Source organism: Lycium ferocissimum, unplaced genomic scaffold, assembly GCF_029784015.1.
Source record: "Lycium ferocissimum isolate CSIRO_LF1 unplaced genomic scaffold, AGI_CSIRO_Lferr_CH_V1 ctg6286, whole genome shotgun sequence".
NCBI classification, from domain to species: Eukaryota; Viridiplantae; Streptophyta; class Magnoliopsida; order Solanales; family Solanaceae; genus Lycium; species Lycium ferocissimum.
Window position 1 is genome coordinate 32,932 of NW_026726294.1, and position 17,642 is coordinate 50,573.

General features: G+C 39.0%; 1 protein-coding gene across 1 annotated transcript; it reads left to right on the forward strand.

Annotated features, from left to right (window-relative positions):
• The first annotated feature begins 17,016 nt into the window (after nucleotides 1–17,016).
• LOC132045208 (uncharacterized) lies at nucleotides 17,017–17,397 on the forward strand. The gene has a single exon (XM_059435751.1). The coding sequence runs from the start codon at nucleotides 17,017–17,019 to the stop codon at nucleotides 17,395–17,397; it is 381 nt and encodes a 126-aa protein (XP_059291734.1).
• The last annotated feature ends 245 nt before the right edge of the window (nucleotides 17,398–17,642 follow it).

Below are 17,642 nucleotides of genomic sequence, written 5' to 3' on the forward strand. Positions count from 1 at the left end.
GGGCGGGTGGGGGGGGGGGGAATAGTGGCCAGGTGTCCTTCTATTTTGTCCTAGGATTCCTATAGATTTGGTGCTATAAATAACAAGTTTGTAAATGAGTTATGGATCCAGATTTTTACTCCCTCTAAAAAAAACTATGTTTCATCTACCATACAGTTTATAAATATATACAAAAATACAATATATAGAGAAGAATATAAAAATATAAGAAGAAAAAGGTGATTTTAAGGATTGGAGAAGGGTTTTGTGGCTTGGAGTGTTGAATCAATCCCCTTTTGATCTTTAGGTTGCCCCAATAAAAGGTAAATTCTTATTTCAAGTTATGATTATCTATTGTTTGTGATGTTTGTTAGTTAGAAAAATGATTACACATTGGTTTGGTTTTCTGTTTAAGTGATTAAGTGAGTATTCTGTGTCCTTATTGTTATTTTGAAATAGAAAAATGAATTAGGAAGCCTACACTTAGGTAATGTTAAGTAAGTTTTGGGTTTCTTAAGTTAATAAAAACGAAGGAAAGATAGTTTAGGTTAGGATTCTTGATACTAAGTTAAGTGGAGTTGGTATTTTTTATCTAAAATAGCTGCTTTTGATAGTTCTTGTTAGATAACATTGGTTGGTTGAAAATCTGTCATAGTTTGTGATCTTGTATATTCTTAAACTTTGTTTGATGGTTTGAAATTATGAATCAGATTGGAAAACAGTTTGGAAGTTTTTGGAAGGAAAATATGATTAAGTGAAAACACCTTTAAGTCCAAAAATGTCCCTTTTGAAGCCTGTTTTAGTCTTAAGAATTGAATAAAGACTTCTTTCTTTCATTATTAAGTGAATGTTACTTGTTTCAATTCTTTCTAGAACTCTTTGATTGCCTCTAACAATTTTAAAACTGTTTAAGAGAGTAAGGGTTTTTCCAAAAAAAAAATGGATCCTGGAGTCTTTGTTTGAAATCTAATTGCAATTTATGAAAATTTGAATATCTTGTATGAGTTTGAGTGTGAGAAATAGGATTTGCAAGTCATTCCTGGTTTTAAAACTACTAAATTTGATTGAAGGTCTTATAACCTGATTTGTGGTCTTGTTAGTCTCTTGTTTTGACAGAAAAAATGATTTTAAGGGAGTAAGAGTTGTTTCTTGAGATGTAGTATGAGGACTTGAAGTTTAAAACTGTCAAAGTATGAGTTATGGTTTAAAAGGAAGTTTGGATGCCTTATTAGTTTTTAACTTTGTAAATAAATTAGAAAAGGTTGTAAGTTAGTCTTGTGTGTGAATTATGTAGTTGTTGAGATTTTAGACTTAGCTAAGTGATGCTAAGCTTAAAGTTTAGAACTTGTCTTTGTTAAACTATAGTCTTATGAGTCTGTGTATCTACACATTTGCTCTTGTTTGAAAACTTTGAAGGTTTAAAATAGAGTAGGCCGTAAAATGCCCTTGTTTTAATATTTGTCCTATTTTGAAGTCATTTATGTTATAAGAAGCCGGGAAATTGAATTGTGTCTTTCAAAAAATAAGCGTAAGAGGTTCAAACCAGTTTGTAAAGTTAAGTGTAGTTCCTAAATCTATAGAAGTTGTTTTCCTTTCTTTGTAAGTCATAATTTGTGCAAAACTGTTTGTTTTATGGCTTGATCCCTTAAAAACCAATTTGGCTTAATCACAGATTCTAAAGCACTCAGTTTTAGGAATTTTAACAGTCAAAAGCTTGGGAATTAAGTAGAAACTGACTTAAAACTATGTGACACTTTTGCTAGTTCAGTTTGTCCTTTTTTGTTCCAAATAAATCTCAAAGTATGTATTGTCTATCTCGTTCTGTCTTTGTCTTGACTGTGTAAATCATTATCTACCTTGTTGATTCTAGAATAGGTACTATGTATCCTTTAGGAGTTCCTTCTAGTTCCTTTTGAACTGCTGAATCTTTTGTTTGTGACTACCTTTGTTGTGTGACTTGTAATGTGAGAAACTTGACTTAAAATCTTTCCTAGAATAGACTATATCCCTCATTAGCCTTATTTATACTGTTAGATCTCTTGAAACCAATCTAGTTTGGAATACCTCTGTGTGTGATAGTAGTTATAACTAATACACTGTTTAGAGTAGTTTCACCTATTTTTGAAGGAAATGGACCTTTGTAAATAACTAGGGTCTTTAAAACTCAAGTCTTTTAAAAGAAAAGGTGAAAACTTGTTTTGGCATTAAAACCAGCAGACCATGAATGCAATTATGTTAAGTTGGCATTCGGTTCATTTTTCCAAATCTGAAAAGTTGAGTAAAACTATTTCCTATGCAGACTACCTCTTTGATTCTTGCTAAGTGATTAGGGTAAACCTGTGAGTTTTACCTCTATTTGCCATGGATCACAATCTTCATGTTGACTAATATTTTATAACTGTGAAATTGGAGATGTGAACCTATTATCTACAAACTGTGTGTTCCATGATTCACTTGAATGGTTTTTTTTTACTCTTTACCTAAATGAAATCCCCCTAAAGGATGTAAAGCCTAGTTTACAGAGTTGGTCTTGGCAGATAAACCCCTTTTTGACATAACATTTAAGTGTTGATGGAAATCTAGGATAGAAATAGGACTCTGAAAAGGGTCTATCCCTATTGCTTACTTAAAATTCCTTGACTTAAAGCCATAAGGCATCTCTGCTTGTTTAATGTGTATCATAATTTGGTTTTTTGAGACTCAAGACTGGTTTGAAAAGTGAAGAAGAGATTCTATACCTGTGTTTTAGGTAAAACTGATTCTTAAAACTTTGAGAATGAAATGGTTTGTTTGGTTGTTTGCTTACCTTGTTCCCTCCCCTCCCCCCCCCCCCCTCCCCCCCCCCCCCTTAAAACCGTTTTTGTGACACTTGAAACTTGGAGTTTGTCCATCCTTAAAACAAGATTGAAAAGGTGTTAGTTTAAGATTGTGAAGTTGTCTCTAGACTGTGTTGTGTTGGTTGCAGCAGTTTAAAAAGGAAAAAACTGTCAACATCTTGAAAAGATTAAAACTGTGTTTGTTTGTTCTCAATTTGACTTTTCTCTTTTCCTGCCTGATTGATGATCTTATTCTGAGTCCTATATGTAGAAATGTTGCTAAAATGTCTACTGAGAAGTCTGTCTAACTTAAAACACTTGAGGGGTAAAGGAAAGTTTTAAAAGATGAGGAAGAAATTGTGAGTTGATTGTGCTTCTTCCCAGTCAGTGTGATGCTGCTATAGTCCTGTCTACTTCATGTCTCTAAGGACCAATATTTGCATTTGAAACCATTGCTTGATTCATATTTGAAGCTGTCTGAAATCTGTATAAGTATTTTTTATCTGGAGGTTTGTTTCTAGGACCATGTGTATAACTATCATTTGCCTCACTAGTATAATTAGGCAATCATAAAAAATAAGTTCAAAATCAAAACGTTTTTCAAAACTCTTGTGAACACACTATAGGATCTATCACCTGAAGAAATGTCCCTTAGACTTTCTTGAAGACCATGCTTGTGACTCATTTTGCCTGTTATTTCTAACCTGTCAACCACTCTGTATTTCTAGAAAAAAGATTTAAGATTGGACCTTTATTTTGGGACTTTGTTTGTGACTTGTTAACTGTCTAAACAAGCTTTCAAAACTTGTTTAGTATAAAATCTGGAAAATCTGAGATTTGAAAACTTCATTGGTACTGTTTCACCTATGTTTGAATTTGCAACATGCTGGTTTTAGCTTAGGTGGTGATTCATCTCTATGCTACTTTCTTGCATTAACACCTTTTCAAAAAATGTTGGACTTAGCTCATGTGTAATTTGTTTGCCTGAAATTTCTTGGTTTTCCCTCTTGAACTGTAACACCCCGTAAACTTGAACTAGGTGTGAATGTGTAAAAATCTAGTGTTAAGATGATATTTTATTTATATGAATCCATTCTTGATGAATTCGGGTGGAAGGTAGTTGTTTCGAAATCAAACCAAAAAGTGAAGTTTTTAAGGCCTTCTAAATTCTTCTAAGTTTGAGATAGTCTGTACTTATGGCCAGTTTTCGGGTATTTACGTTAGGAATTTGAGAAAAAATCTAAGCTTAAAAGTTGTAGGTCTTTGGAATACCTTTCTAACCATATATTATAGAGCTCAAACGGAGCTTTGTGCTAGAAGTTATGCCCATTTTACTGGACGCTGCGCAGTCTGCGCGAAGTGCCTTCAGGTGCGCGATCGCACACTAGAGGCAGTGTTACTGCCTTTGCTGCGCGATCAGCGGCGCGAAGTGGGCTTCCAGCTGCGCGGCCGCGCACCGAAAACGTTGTTTTAAAAGCCTAACTTCATTATATTCATTCCCATTTCGTTTTAAACCTACTTTTCTGAGGAAAATAACACCAAAGAAGTCTCTCTAACCCTAAGGTGAGTCTATACTCAATCTCCATCAATCATATACCAAAGTTCATCTCTTCTTGATCATAAATCATCTCTCCAAACCCTAGGTTCTTGAAAATTCAAGAAGAGAAAGAAGGTGTGTGGAATTCGTCTAAAAGGTAAGACTTCTAAGTTTCCTGAGTTTATTGTTAAGTTTGGGTTAGAGTAGGAAGTTCTACAAGGTTAGAATCCGCTAGTGATTCATGGAAGGGTTCAAGAACACGTTTATAGGCTTAGAAAAGCTCTAGTTTTTCGATACATAAAGAGAGTTCGTAGAAACGAATAAAGCTTTAATCTTTCTCATATAAATCCATTGTAGTTTGATTGTTGAACCTTGGGAATTCCGATTTGCTAGCTTTTAGCAGGATTTAAGGTATGTCTCTCTTTTGAAAACTTATTTTGGATGAAAATCACTTTTTGAAACTATTGTTGGAAGCATAAATTTCATTCAAGGTTCTTTAATGAATGAAAAGAAAAGTAATCTTTTCATGTTTCTTGAACTGTAAATCATGTCTAAATGGTGGTTAATGTGTGTGAGGGGACAAACCCACATTAAACCTAGATTGTAACAAACCCTATATATGTATATGCTATTATGAACGTTTTCCTCTATAAGAGATGCTTAATAATGATGGTTAAGGGTTGGTAATGATATTCTCATTGATGAATTAGGACATGAAAATCTTTCGTAAAGGAGTTAAACGTTTCCAAAATATTGATTGAATGACTTATTCTTTCAATATGGAATAATGAACCTTAATGACAATTGATGCTGTGACTACATTACAAATGAATTATGAATTGGCTTCTATGCTATGAAAACTGGTTGTTGTGTTTTGCCTAGCTACTCGGGAGGAAGGGTAGCCACTATGGATCCTAGTGTGATAATGCCTAGCCATTCGGGAGGAAGGGTAGCCACTATGGATCCTAGTGTGATAATGCCTAGCCATTCGGGAGGAAGAGTGGCCACTTCCGGGTTCGCTACCTGGGGTGTGATTATGCCTAGCTATTCGGGAGGAAGGATAGCCACCGTTGAATTTCATATGCCGGTGTGATGTGCTGTTATGATTAGGGAACCTCAAAGGTCATCCCTTCGTTATGATTGATTTTTGGGCCTGTATTGGCAAGTGTGATATTCCTATCTTTTAATGGAACTGTTGTCAATAATCATGATCAACTTAAATGGCATATTTGGAGGTTGGAACTTGACAAGGACTTTATAACCTATTTTTGATAATTGTCTTTCATTGAGATAAACAAGCTGAATAACTGTTCCCATATTGTGTCACACTATCCTCAGAATTGATTTCTTTATATGTTATTACACTTTATTTTCATATCACTTGTTGTCCCCGAGGCACTCACTGAGTACGAAGTACTCAGGCATACCATTGTTGTTTTTGATGGTATGTTAGGTAACGGATAAGAGCAGGCTCTTGACACTTCAGGTGCTTAGGAAGGACTTGCTGTTGCTGCTGACTTGGTGAGCCCACATGTTCATTTGTGAGACACCCTCATTTCATTTATTTAGTATTTTAGCGGGCTGCGTCCGGACGTGTTAGACAATCATTCTTTATCTTAGAAGCTCCATAGTATACATTTTTGTGGGTAGTTGTCGAGTTGTTTAACTCTTGGGCAAGTGATACGTTTTGATTAAGTTTTATGATATTAAATACTTCCGCTAATTTTATTCTTACATCATGACTTGTAACAATTTATTTTATAAACTGTTGGAGGTGATTATTGAACTTGGCGAGTTCAAGTGTTATTGTGCATCTTCTAGGTCTTTCCGGTGTTGTTCATGACGTCGGATGCCTGTCACGTCTAGGGTGGGTTTTAGGGCGTGACATGAACCAGTTGAGTTACTCCGTGACACTCTTGCTTTTGAACTTGTTGATAACTGGCCTTGTAGTTGCGCATTATGAGGAACTTTTTGATTGTTTGTTTAGTCTTAATTAGTAGCTACACACCTAAGTTGGGAACTATAGTATTTCTTTGGGTAGATTTGAAGTTTTTGTGTGATTTAATTGTGGTATTTGGGAGTTGATATCAGCTGAGTATATAGTGTATATTGAGGTGTATAGAGGGTATGCCCTTCATGGGTTTTGCTCTCTATTTTAGTGAGTATATCGGTGGTATATCACAGTCTGACACTTTGAAAATTTTGAGGAGAGGATAATTTTGGGCCGCAATTCTGGGCCTGTACTTAGTTTTGGCGATCTGATAATTGTCATATTTGGCCACTGATGGGCTTTTGCATAAATTATCCGCTATCTTTTGAATATAATAATTGTGGGCTTGGCCCAAAAGCATTGTAATTCATTTTTGGCTTTGTAATTTGATTACCATCCTCGGTTACATTACTAATACTATGTATACTTATTTGTTGTGATTACCCCTATACGTTAGCGGGTCCATCAAGGCCCACTAACAATTTTAGATCGAGTCTACCCCTAGCATGGACGACATAAGCATTGGAACACATTATTGGAGCGGAAAATATTAATTTGCGCATTTTCTGTTAGGCTTGGTCGGCCCAACTCCCTATCCTATTTAGTTTTTGTACTTTAATTCATTTTTTGCCTATGATTTGTTGGAACCCTTTAATTTATCACATTTATAGTCGCAAAAACCATTTTTAAAATGTAAAAACTGTCTTTGGAAAATTCTTGTGTAAAATCGGCTTTTTGACTAATTATCACTTGTATAAAAATTGAGATTTCATTAGTAGTTAAAATTATGATTTTTGGGACAAAAATTGATGGACTTGATCAAATTTTATAAAGGACAAAAATGATTTGGACCCGTGGACTGATTGGATCGTTTTCGGCCAAAATTGGATTTGGACTATTTGAGACTAATCTCAATTAAAAATGGCTAAAAATCTAAAAAATATAAAATATGGTTAAAATATGGATAATAATAGTATGCCAAAAATGATTTTATAAAACAAAACCTTTTTTCTAAACTCGGGTGGGCTTACGTAGTGTTCTAAGTAGGTTAATGCCTTCGGATTTTAACCTAGGTGTTCTAGTCCGAAACTCAAAACACCCAATTTTGGGCAAAACTTTACCATTTTTATTTCTTGAAAGTGTTGTAGTTTTGCATGAATGAATAACTCTTTATTTGCGGGAATATAAAACAAAAGCAGATTTTATAAAAGACAATCTATATTTACAAGGCATACTATTAGAGCCCGTAGGTCAACCGTATTTTACGGATCCTTAATACCGGGGTGCCTAACACCTTCCCTGGGCGATCACCAGAACCCTTACCCATACTTTGGTACAGATTGATATTGAGATGAAAAGAACCCTTTCGAACTGGTTTTCCTAACTTACCTATAAGTTAGGTGGCGACTCTAAAACGATGTCCATTTAGAGCACCATCCATGTAGGAGTATATTTTTTCCCTTTTCCCGGTACGATTGATGACGGTACTTTTCCAGGGCACTTTCCTTTTTAAATGAGGTAAGTGCAAATATGAATCGAAAAAAATATGACCCGCTACAGAGTCTCCATGCTACAGAGTCTCCATTCTCATGTTAATATCAATCAAGTAAAGTACTGCAATATCATAGCCATGACATATCACTAATCACCAATATCCGATATCTCAACGTGGCAACGAGCCAATAAGTAAATAGAACAAGATAAGTCAATCAACACAACAGGGTGGCTAGCCCCCAAATCATACAACAAGGGCCAACCTAAGACAATATCCAACCCAACTTCATACCCGAAGGTTTACATGCATTCTCTGACCATATCATCTAAACATACGCTTCGCTAATCGATGTCTCACCATAAGGTAAACCGTAACCTACCTGGAGAGCCGAACCTAAAAGTCTCCACCAATCAAACCTTAGTCTTTCCCTTCCTTTGAGCCTCGAGATAATAGAAGTCTAAACATATCCAAATTATGAAATTAGAATCAAGAAGAAACATCATTCAAACCTTACTTCTATTCAAGATCCAAATCCCGAACCTATGGAACGGGGTTTATGAACTAGAAAGATGAAATTAGGAATCTATAGGTCTCAACATGAAATTAATGTTCTAGGTGATCAATTCCTATCAATTAGAAGCTAGATTAACTCATGAAATACTCAAATTCAGATTCTAGGTGAAACTCCCAATTTTGGGTATAAACCTTATCTTTCCAATTTAAGAATTTATCACTAATAATGGAAGATTCACGATTAACAACATTAGATATATCAAATTCTATAATAACCCAACCAATTTTCATCAACATAAACAACTTAGAGAGTCTAAACCATTTTTATGAACTTTAATGAAAAATTCAAATTGATTCCCCTTGATTCTGGGGGTTCTAGCCTTCGATTAAGGATTAATAGAAGTAAATGGAGGATTCTAAGACCAAGGAAGTTACCTTTGTGAAGAAATAGCCAAAACCCTCTAAAAATCGCCTCCCAAGCCTTAAGATATGAATATGAAATAATGACAAGAGGCTGGGTTTTAATCACTTTTAAGTCACAGATTCAGTCATCACCGCTTCGGCGTCATCAGGGCTGCTACGGTGGTCCCGCTATGGCGGTCTACCTAGATTCTCACTACGCCATTGTTGTAGCCATGGCACCGCAATGGCAGTGCCGCTATAGCGGTAATTGTGTCTCCATAGCGGACACCAGACACCAAAATCTTAAACTCAAGTTTCACAATTCAACCCGAAATTTTGACTATCACCCGAGACCATCTGCTCACCAACAAAATATGTAGACATACATAAAAACACGCTACCAACGCACTCGTGGCCTCGAAATTCCCATCGGGGGTCTTGTTGACCGAGTCAACCATTTTTTACTTTTAAGCCAAATTTTCCCAAAACTTACCCAAATCAACTCTTATGACCTCGAGAAGCATGCCAATAGTCACCGCGGGTTAAATATGATCTAATAAAGCTCAAAAATGGATCTAAAGGGTCAGAAATGCAATAATGACCAAACGGGTCGTTACATCTGAGTGAAGCTAGTGGTCTGAAATAGGTAAAGACATAATGAAAGATAAAAATTGGACTTCTGTATGATATGCTAAACTGATAGGAGGATTCATTTAGGATGAAAATGAGGTGGTGTATGATCACATAAGTATAAAGAGACTAAGAGGTTGTCACTTGGATATGATGAGGCAATGAGTGATTTACCTAAGGCTAGGGAAAGGTATGGAAAAGCTTTGAGTACACCCACTTAGCCTAGTACAACTGATCCTAGGATGTTGGGGTTCCTCTTTCTTTGAATCATGTTCCTATGGGGCACTCTGAGATTTCATTAAAGGGAATGAGGGGATGCTATGTAAACTGACATGTTGAAATGAGGTATTGAGGTTTGGGGATAAAAGATTACTGCACATGTATAGTCTTTGTTCCTTGTTTGGTTTCTTATGTCATATTTTTACCCTATTGCCTTTCACTGCCATGAACTTAATAGACAAAGTATAGTTCCTCCCTTATGGTAATCTAGAATGCACATATGGCCACCCTTTCCATTTTTCATTTATTTGGCTGCATTTCTGAGAATCTTTGAATCATGTGGATGCTAATACAATTCCTTTATTTTCTGAAATAAATGACTTCCGGGCTATATACTTAGTACTAGCATGGATATCCTTGCCCCCTTTCCCTTCTCATAAAAACCATTTGCTACATGTTGCTTGTTTTTAACTTAAGGTGATATCAGTTTCCAAGCCTGAGAATATTGAATTTGTGTAAATATGGCTTTCACATATATATGTATATGTGTAACGACCCGTTTGGTCGTTATAGTACTTTCGACCCACTTACCCCCGTTGACCCTTCTTCGGGACCTGTTAGTACGATTTTGATCCGCGGGGATGGGTGGTACAGTTTCCCGAGGTAGTTGGGCGAGTTTTATAATGTCTTTTGTAAAATAGAGCCTTAAAGTGAAAAAAATTTGACCAATAGTGGATTTTTGGGTAAACGGACCTTTTTAAAAAATTCATCGATTCCGAGAGGTTTGGATGGTCTATTATGACTTAGTGGGATGTTGAGTTTTGTTCCCAAGGCACTCGGGAGCATTTTGGGTTATTGGTTGGAAAGTTGAACTTTGGCCATTGGGTGTTGACCCGGTCAAATAGACATCCGTTGGGAATTCAAAGATCACGAGCAAGTCCGTAGCGTGCTTTTATGTATGGTTGCATGTCTGGTTTGGATCTGGGAGGTCTCGGGTGATTGTCAAATTTTGGGATTGAGATTGTGAACACCAGAAATTTTTTGGTGTCTGGTGTCCGCCGTAGCGGCACCAAATGAGCCGTAGCGGGCCCATCACAGTAGGGGCTTGGTCCGCTATGGCGAGTGTGTTTGGTTTGTGGTGGGTCGCCACAGCGGACTGGGATCCGTTGTGGCGGATGCGTGATGGCGAAAGGGACCAGAATCCTATTTAATTGCCTAGTAAAAACCCTTCATTTCCTATCCTTTAATTTATTATTCCTAAGCATCTTTGAGATGATTTGAGAAGGTTCTTGGCTGATATCTCTTGTGGGTAAGTTCCCTAACCTAGAATTCATTTCTTTACCTTTTCTAAGCTTGAATCCATGCTAGAAATTCCATCGAACTTAAGAAGGAAGATGGGTTTTGATGAAATTTGATGAATTAGGGACTAATAGGCTTGAATCTTCCATTTATGTTGGTGAATTGAAGGTTTGCAAGTTACGGGTTATACCCAAATTGGGGATTTTGACTTGAATGATGAAATTGACCTATTTTTGGGTTAATCTAGCAATTGAATAGTGGAATTGAACTTCTAGAATGTTGGGTTACCAATTTCATCCTTGAAATACCCGTTTTGCCCTTCTGGGCTCGTTTTCCCCCTTCTTCATAATTGATTTTTATTCGAACGATAGTGTAGCAATATGGGTATTCTTCTTTCTTATTTTGATTATGGATAGACTTTGAGTACTTGGAGGCACTCCAAAAAGGCAAGACGAAAGTGTGATTGTTCGTGGATCCCGCTCGACTACCAGGTAGGTTTCGGCTTACCTTATGGTTAGACTTCCGCTAGCGAAGCATATGTAAAGTTAGTGATTGTTGGAGAAAGCGTGTTACGCCTTCGGGTATGTAGTTGGGATTGATTACCTAGGTTGGTATTGTTGTTTGATTGTGGCTTGTTACCTTATTGTGATCTATTGGCTTGTTGCCACGTGTATGTTACTAGACTTGACGCTTAGTTTCCTTATCATGATTGTGAAACCGTATCTCTCATTCATTGGGTATTATCGGGTATAGAGGAAGGATTTGACTCATTCTTGATATTGTGGTATGTGTCCATGTGTGGCATGATTGGTATTAATATATTCTTATTGGGATTGATATATTCTCACTGTCATTGATATCATTCATGCATTCATACTCATGTATTTGGATCGGGTTGCACGCCGCAACACATATATACATATATTTTTGACCGGGTTGCACATTCCGCAACATATATTGGATCAGGTTGCACGTTCTGCAACATATATTTGATTGGGTTGCACACTGCAATGTACATTGGCCATTGCATATCATTGCATTGCATATGCATTCATTATTATCTTCTCATTTTACATCTATTGATCGGATATGTATGTTGTACTTGTGTTGTGGTTATCTTAAGGAATTGTGTGAAACTTGGAAAACTTGTGTTTAGGTGCTTCACCATAGGCTATGATTCGGCTATTTGATCTTTCTGTACTTGATTTACTATTCTTGGACTGTGTTGTGTTTGTACTTGATTGTGAGCATATCTATCTTTCAGTCTCGCACTTTGTTTATGTTAGCTTACTGTTGTCGGCTTATGATACCTACCAGTACATAGTGTTTGTACTTATACTGCTTTGCTGCATTCTTTTATGAGTGGAGAGTACGTGACAGGTTCCACATCCTCTCCTCATGACTGATTCCCGAGGCCTTTGCTGATGAGTATCCAGGGTGAGCACATGGATGGATCCGCAGCCCGGATGACTCTTCATTTATTACTTTTCTTATTTGTTATTCCGAGATAGTATTTCACTTATTCAGGCTTATGTATTTCATATTCAGACTTGTCAGTAATGTAGTAGTGGCTCTTGTTATGCCTTAGACTAGATTTCTTGGGATTGTATGTATTATTTCCCCACTTTTCTACTTATCCTTATTTATATCTACGTTTGAGACTTATATATCTATTGTCTTAATTTATTTATTGTGGTTTGACGAATAATTTGGGAAATGGATCGCCTACCAAGGTGGGAAATGGTAGATGCCTGCACGACTTGTGGTTTTGGGTCATGACAAGTTGGTATCAGAGCCCTAGGGTACCCGGTCTATAAGTACAAGAGCATGTCTAGTAGAGTCTTGTGCATCGATACGATGAGCTCCGTACTTATTTGCGAGAGGCTATGGGACATTTAGGAAACTTTGAATTCCTTCATTCTTTCGTGCTACTTTATTCAAATTGGTATCTGGAACATTCGAATCGGTATCTGATTCATTTTCATTCTCTTACATATGGTGAGAACACGAGCTATGATCACGAGGGACGAGGTTCCCTAGCACGCTGCTGGAGCCGGCACGAGCGAATAAGGACAGGTTAGAGGCTGCCCCGGTGGTGCTGCACCGGCTAGAGGCAGGGTCCCTGAGCCACCCAGATACTTTGGTACACCTAGTGAGGACGTATATGAATTCATTATGGATATGCATGCGAGGCTATACAAGATGGGTATTGTGGAGTCGCATGGTGTGGATTATGTGTATTTCCAGTTTCTCGGGGATGCAAAGGCGTGGTTGAGGATTTTATTGAGGTCAGACCTATTGGTTCATCTCCACTCACCTGGGTACAGTTTCACCAAGCTTTCTTAGAGAAGTACGTGCCACATACTTCGAGGGATCAGCGCAGGGATGAGTTCCTTCATTTGCAGCAGAGAGGTATGTCAGTGGCAGAGTATAAGGCCTGGTTCCTATTTTTGGCTTGATATGCGACACAGTTGATTCTGACAGAGGCAGATAGGGTTGTAGATTTCTTTGGTGGACTTATGCTTCTACTTCATATTGCTTGTCTTCAGCTTGTGGCCATGGGGTCTTCCTTCCAGGCAGTAGTGGATCATGTCGTAGGTGTTGAGTCTGCCAAGGCTTGATCTTTTGAAAGGTCTAGCAAGAAGAGGCCTCGTCAACATGGTAGGTACAGTGGTTCAGTTATAGGGGCAGGGGTCGGTCTTCCAGGACCTATCAGTCACCCCCTAGCTGTCCCGTTCAGTCCGCACTATAGGAATTTTCTGGTGGCCCTGCTAGACATAGCAGTTATGAGGCCGGGCAGTCTCATGGAGGTTTTTTCTCTCGATCAGCCGACCGAGGAGGTCCATCCGATTCCTCGACCTCTGTGTATTAGCCTCCTGCCCCCAGATCTTGTTATATTTTAGGTGATACCGGTCTCATCATGAGAGATTTCACCCAACCTAGACAGAGCAGGACTCAGCAAGGTTCTCGGTTCTAGACCCCAAGGACTCCGGCATCTTTTGGTAGCCGAAGTAGTTCTTTATCGAGAAGCGGTGCTCAGTCAAGCCGCGGTGGTTCACATTCATCCAGGGGTGGACATCAGTATGGTAGGGGTGATTCCCAGGTCGCCAGGGGAGGAGCGCAGTGTGGCCAGAGTGGCCATGGTGGCGCGCGTTGCTATGCTTTTCCCGGTATGCCTAGGGCCGAGGCCTCTGATGCTATGATCTCAGGTACCATTTTTGTTCATCATCGGGTAGCTTCAGTCTTATTTGATCCCGGTTCTACTTTCTCATATGTGTCTACTTATCATTATGTTGGTTGGGATTTGACTTGTGACTGTCTTGGTGTACCTATTCATGTGTCTACTCCGGTTGGAGATTCTATTGTGGTTGATCGAGTCTATCGGTCTTGCTTAGTTACTTTTAGGGGTATAACAAGTGGGTAGACTTGATGATCTTGGATATGGTAGATTTTGATATTATATTAGGTATGAGTTGGTTGTCCCCGTACCACGCGATCTTGGACTGTCACGCTAAGAAAGTCACCTTGACCGTTCCTGGGATTCCTAGACTTGAGTGGAAAGGTACTCCGAGTCCCACTCTGAAGAAGATCATTTCCTATCTCCGCGTGAAGAAATTAGACGACAATGGGTGTTTGGCCTACTTGGCCCATGTTCGTGATACTAGTGTTGATTCTCCACCTACGGGTCTGTGCCTGTTATGTGTGAGTTCATGGAGGTATTCCCTTCTGATTTGCTGGGTATGCCACCAGATTGCGACATTGATTTTTGCATCGATTTAGAGCCGGGTACTCGCCCTCTTTTCATTCCGCCATATTGGATGGCACCTGCTGAGTTGAGAGAGTTGAAGGAGCAGTTGCAGGATCTTTTGAGTAAGGAATTCATTAGACCGAGCGTCTCCTCTTGGAGCGTTCTCGTGTTATTTGTGAAGAAGAAGGATGAGACGATGACGATGTGCATAGATTACCGTCAGTTGAACAAGGTCACCATTCGTAATAAGTATCCTATTCCTCGCATTGATGACTTGTTCGACTAGCTTCAGGGTGATTTTGTATTTTCAAAGATTAATTTGAGGTCAGGCTATCACCAGCTGAAGATTCGGGCCGAGGATATTCCAAGACTGCCTTTAGGACTCATTATGGTCATTACGAGTTCCTTGTTATATCTTTTGGGCTTACGAATGCCCCGGCAGCTTTCATGGACTTGATGAATGGCATTTTTAAGCCATACTTAGATTCCTTTGTCATAGTCTTCATCGATGATATCTTGGTGTATTCAAAGAGTAGAGAGGAGCATGAGCGTCATTTGAGGATTGTCCTTGGGTTATTGAGACAGAAGGAGCTTTATGATAAGTTTTTGAAATGTGAGTTCTGGCTTGATTCAGTGGCATTCTTAGGCCACGTGGTGTCAAAGGACGGGATCATGGTTGATCTCAAGAATATTGAGGCCATTAGGGATTGGGCGAGGCCCACTACAGTGACTGAGATTCGTAGCTTCGTGGGTTTGGCTAGTTACTATCGTCGGTTCGTGAAAGGGTTTGCTTCTATTGCTTCTCACCTGACCAGATTGACTCAGAAAGAGGTTCCTTTCCAGTGGTCCGATGCTTGTGAAGAGAGCTTCCAAAAGCTCAAGACCTTGTTGACTACAGCCCCGATTTTGGCATTACCCATGGAGGGTAAGGATTTCTTAATTTATTATGATGCATCCTTTGTTGGTTTAGGTGTCGTGTTGATACAAGAGGGCAAGGTCATTGCCTATGCTTCTAGGCAATTAAAGATCCATGAGAAGAACTACCCTGCTCATGATTTGGAGTTGGCAGCCGTAGTGTTCACTTTGATGATTTGGAGGCACTATGTATATAGGGTCTTGAGGTATTTATCGATCATCGCAACCTTCAGCACGTGTTCAGTCAGAGGGATCTCAATTTTAGGAAGTGTAGATGGATGGAGCTACTGAAGGATTATGATATCACTATTCTTTACCATCCGTATAAGGTTAATGTGGTAGCTGATGCCTTGAGCTGAAAGGCAATGAGTATGGGCAGTTTAGCTCGATTGGTTGATTCAGAGCGTCCTTTAGCCATGGAGGTTCAAACTCTGGCTAATAGTCTTGTGTGTCTTGATATTTCAAATCCGGACAGAGTTTTAGTGTGTGTTTAGGCAAGGTCGTCTCTCTTGGAGCAGATCAGGGCTCAGCAGTTTGATGATGTTAAGTTATGTAAGATCCGTGATAAGGTTTTGAGAGGTGAGGCTAAGGAGGTCGTGCTTGATGATGAGGGGATTTCGAGGATTAAGGGACACGAGTGCGCTCCTCATGTGGGTGGTCTGATTCGCTTGATATTGGAGGAATCTCATAGCTCCAGGTATTCTACTCATCTAGGGGTGACTAAGATGTACCATGATTTTTGACAGCACTTCTGGTGGAGTTGAATGAAGAGAGATATTGCAGATTTCGTTATTCAGTGTGGGAATTGTCAGCAAGTCAAATATGAGCACCAGAGACCTAGTGGTATGCTTCAGAGGATGCCCATTCCCAAGTGGAAGTGGGAGAGGATTAACATGGATTGTGTTATGGGTCTTCCGAGACCCTGAGCAAGTTCAATTCAGTTTGTGTTATTATTGATTGATTGACTAAGTCTGCTCATTTCATCTAGTTCAATCACTTATAATGCAAAGAAATTGGCCAGGATTTATATTCGAGAGATAGTGCGATTGTATAGGGTTCCTATTTCCATCATTTCCGACCGAGGTACTCAGTTTACCTCCAAATTTTGGTGGATGTTGTAGGCAAAGTGAGGTACTCAATTAGACCTTGGCACACCGTATTTCATCCTCAAATGGATGGTCAGTCCGAGCGGACTATCCAGGTGCTTGAGATATGTTGAGAGCCAATGTCATTGATTTTGGTGGTTATTGGGACCAATTCTTACCATAGGCAGTGTTCGCGTACAACAATAGCTACTATTCGAGTAATAATAAGGCGTCGTTCTAGGCTTTATATTGTAAGAGGTGTCGTTCTCCTATTGGGTGGTTTGATGCTTTTGAGGTTCGACCTTGGGGTACAAATTTGCTGAGGGAGTCTTTGGACAAGGTGAAGCTTATTTATGAAAAGCTTCTGGCAGCTTAGAGTCAGCAAAAGATGTATGCGGACCGGAAGGTCCGAGATCTAGAGTTTATGGAGAGTGAGCAGGTTCTTCTTAAGATTTCACCCATGAAGGGTGTTATGCGATTTGAGAAGAGGAGAAAGTTGAGCCCGAGGTACACTGGTCCATTTGAGATTCTCCGTCATATTGGTGATGTTGCTTATGAGTTAGCCTTATTACCAGGCTTGTCAAGTGTTCATCAGGTTTTTCATGTTTCTATGCTGAAGAGGTACCATTCAAACGGGTCTTATATTATTGGATGGGATTATGTGTTTCTTGATGAGAATCTATCATACGAGGAGGAGCCTAGTGCGATCTTAGATAGGCAGGTTAGAAAGTTGAGGCCTAAGGGGATAGCCTCTGTTAAGTTGCAATAGAAGCATCGCCCTGTTGAGGAGGCCACATAGGAGATCGAGTCCAATATGCATTATAGATATTCCTAGTTGTTTGCTGACTCAGGTACTTTTCCGCAGTTTCTTCCTTATCACTAGAGGACGAGCGATTGTTTAATAGGTATCTGATGTAACGACCTCTTTGGTCGTTATAGCACTTTCGACCCATTTACCCCCGTTGACTCTTCCGTTAACCCTGTTAGTATAATTTTGACACGCAGGGATGGGTG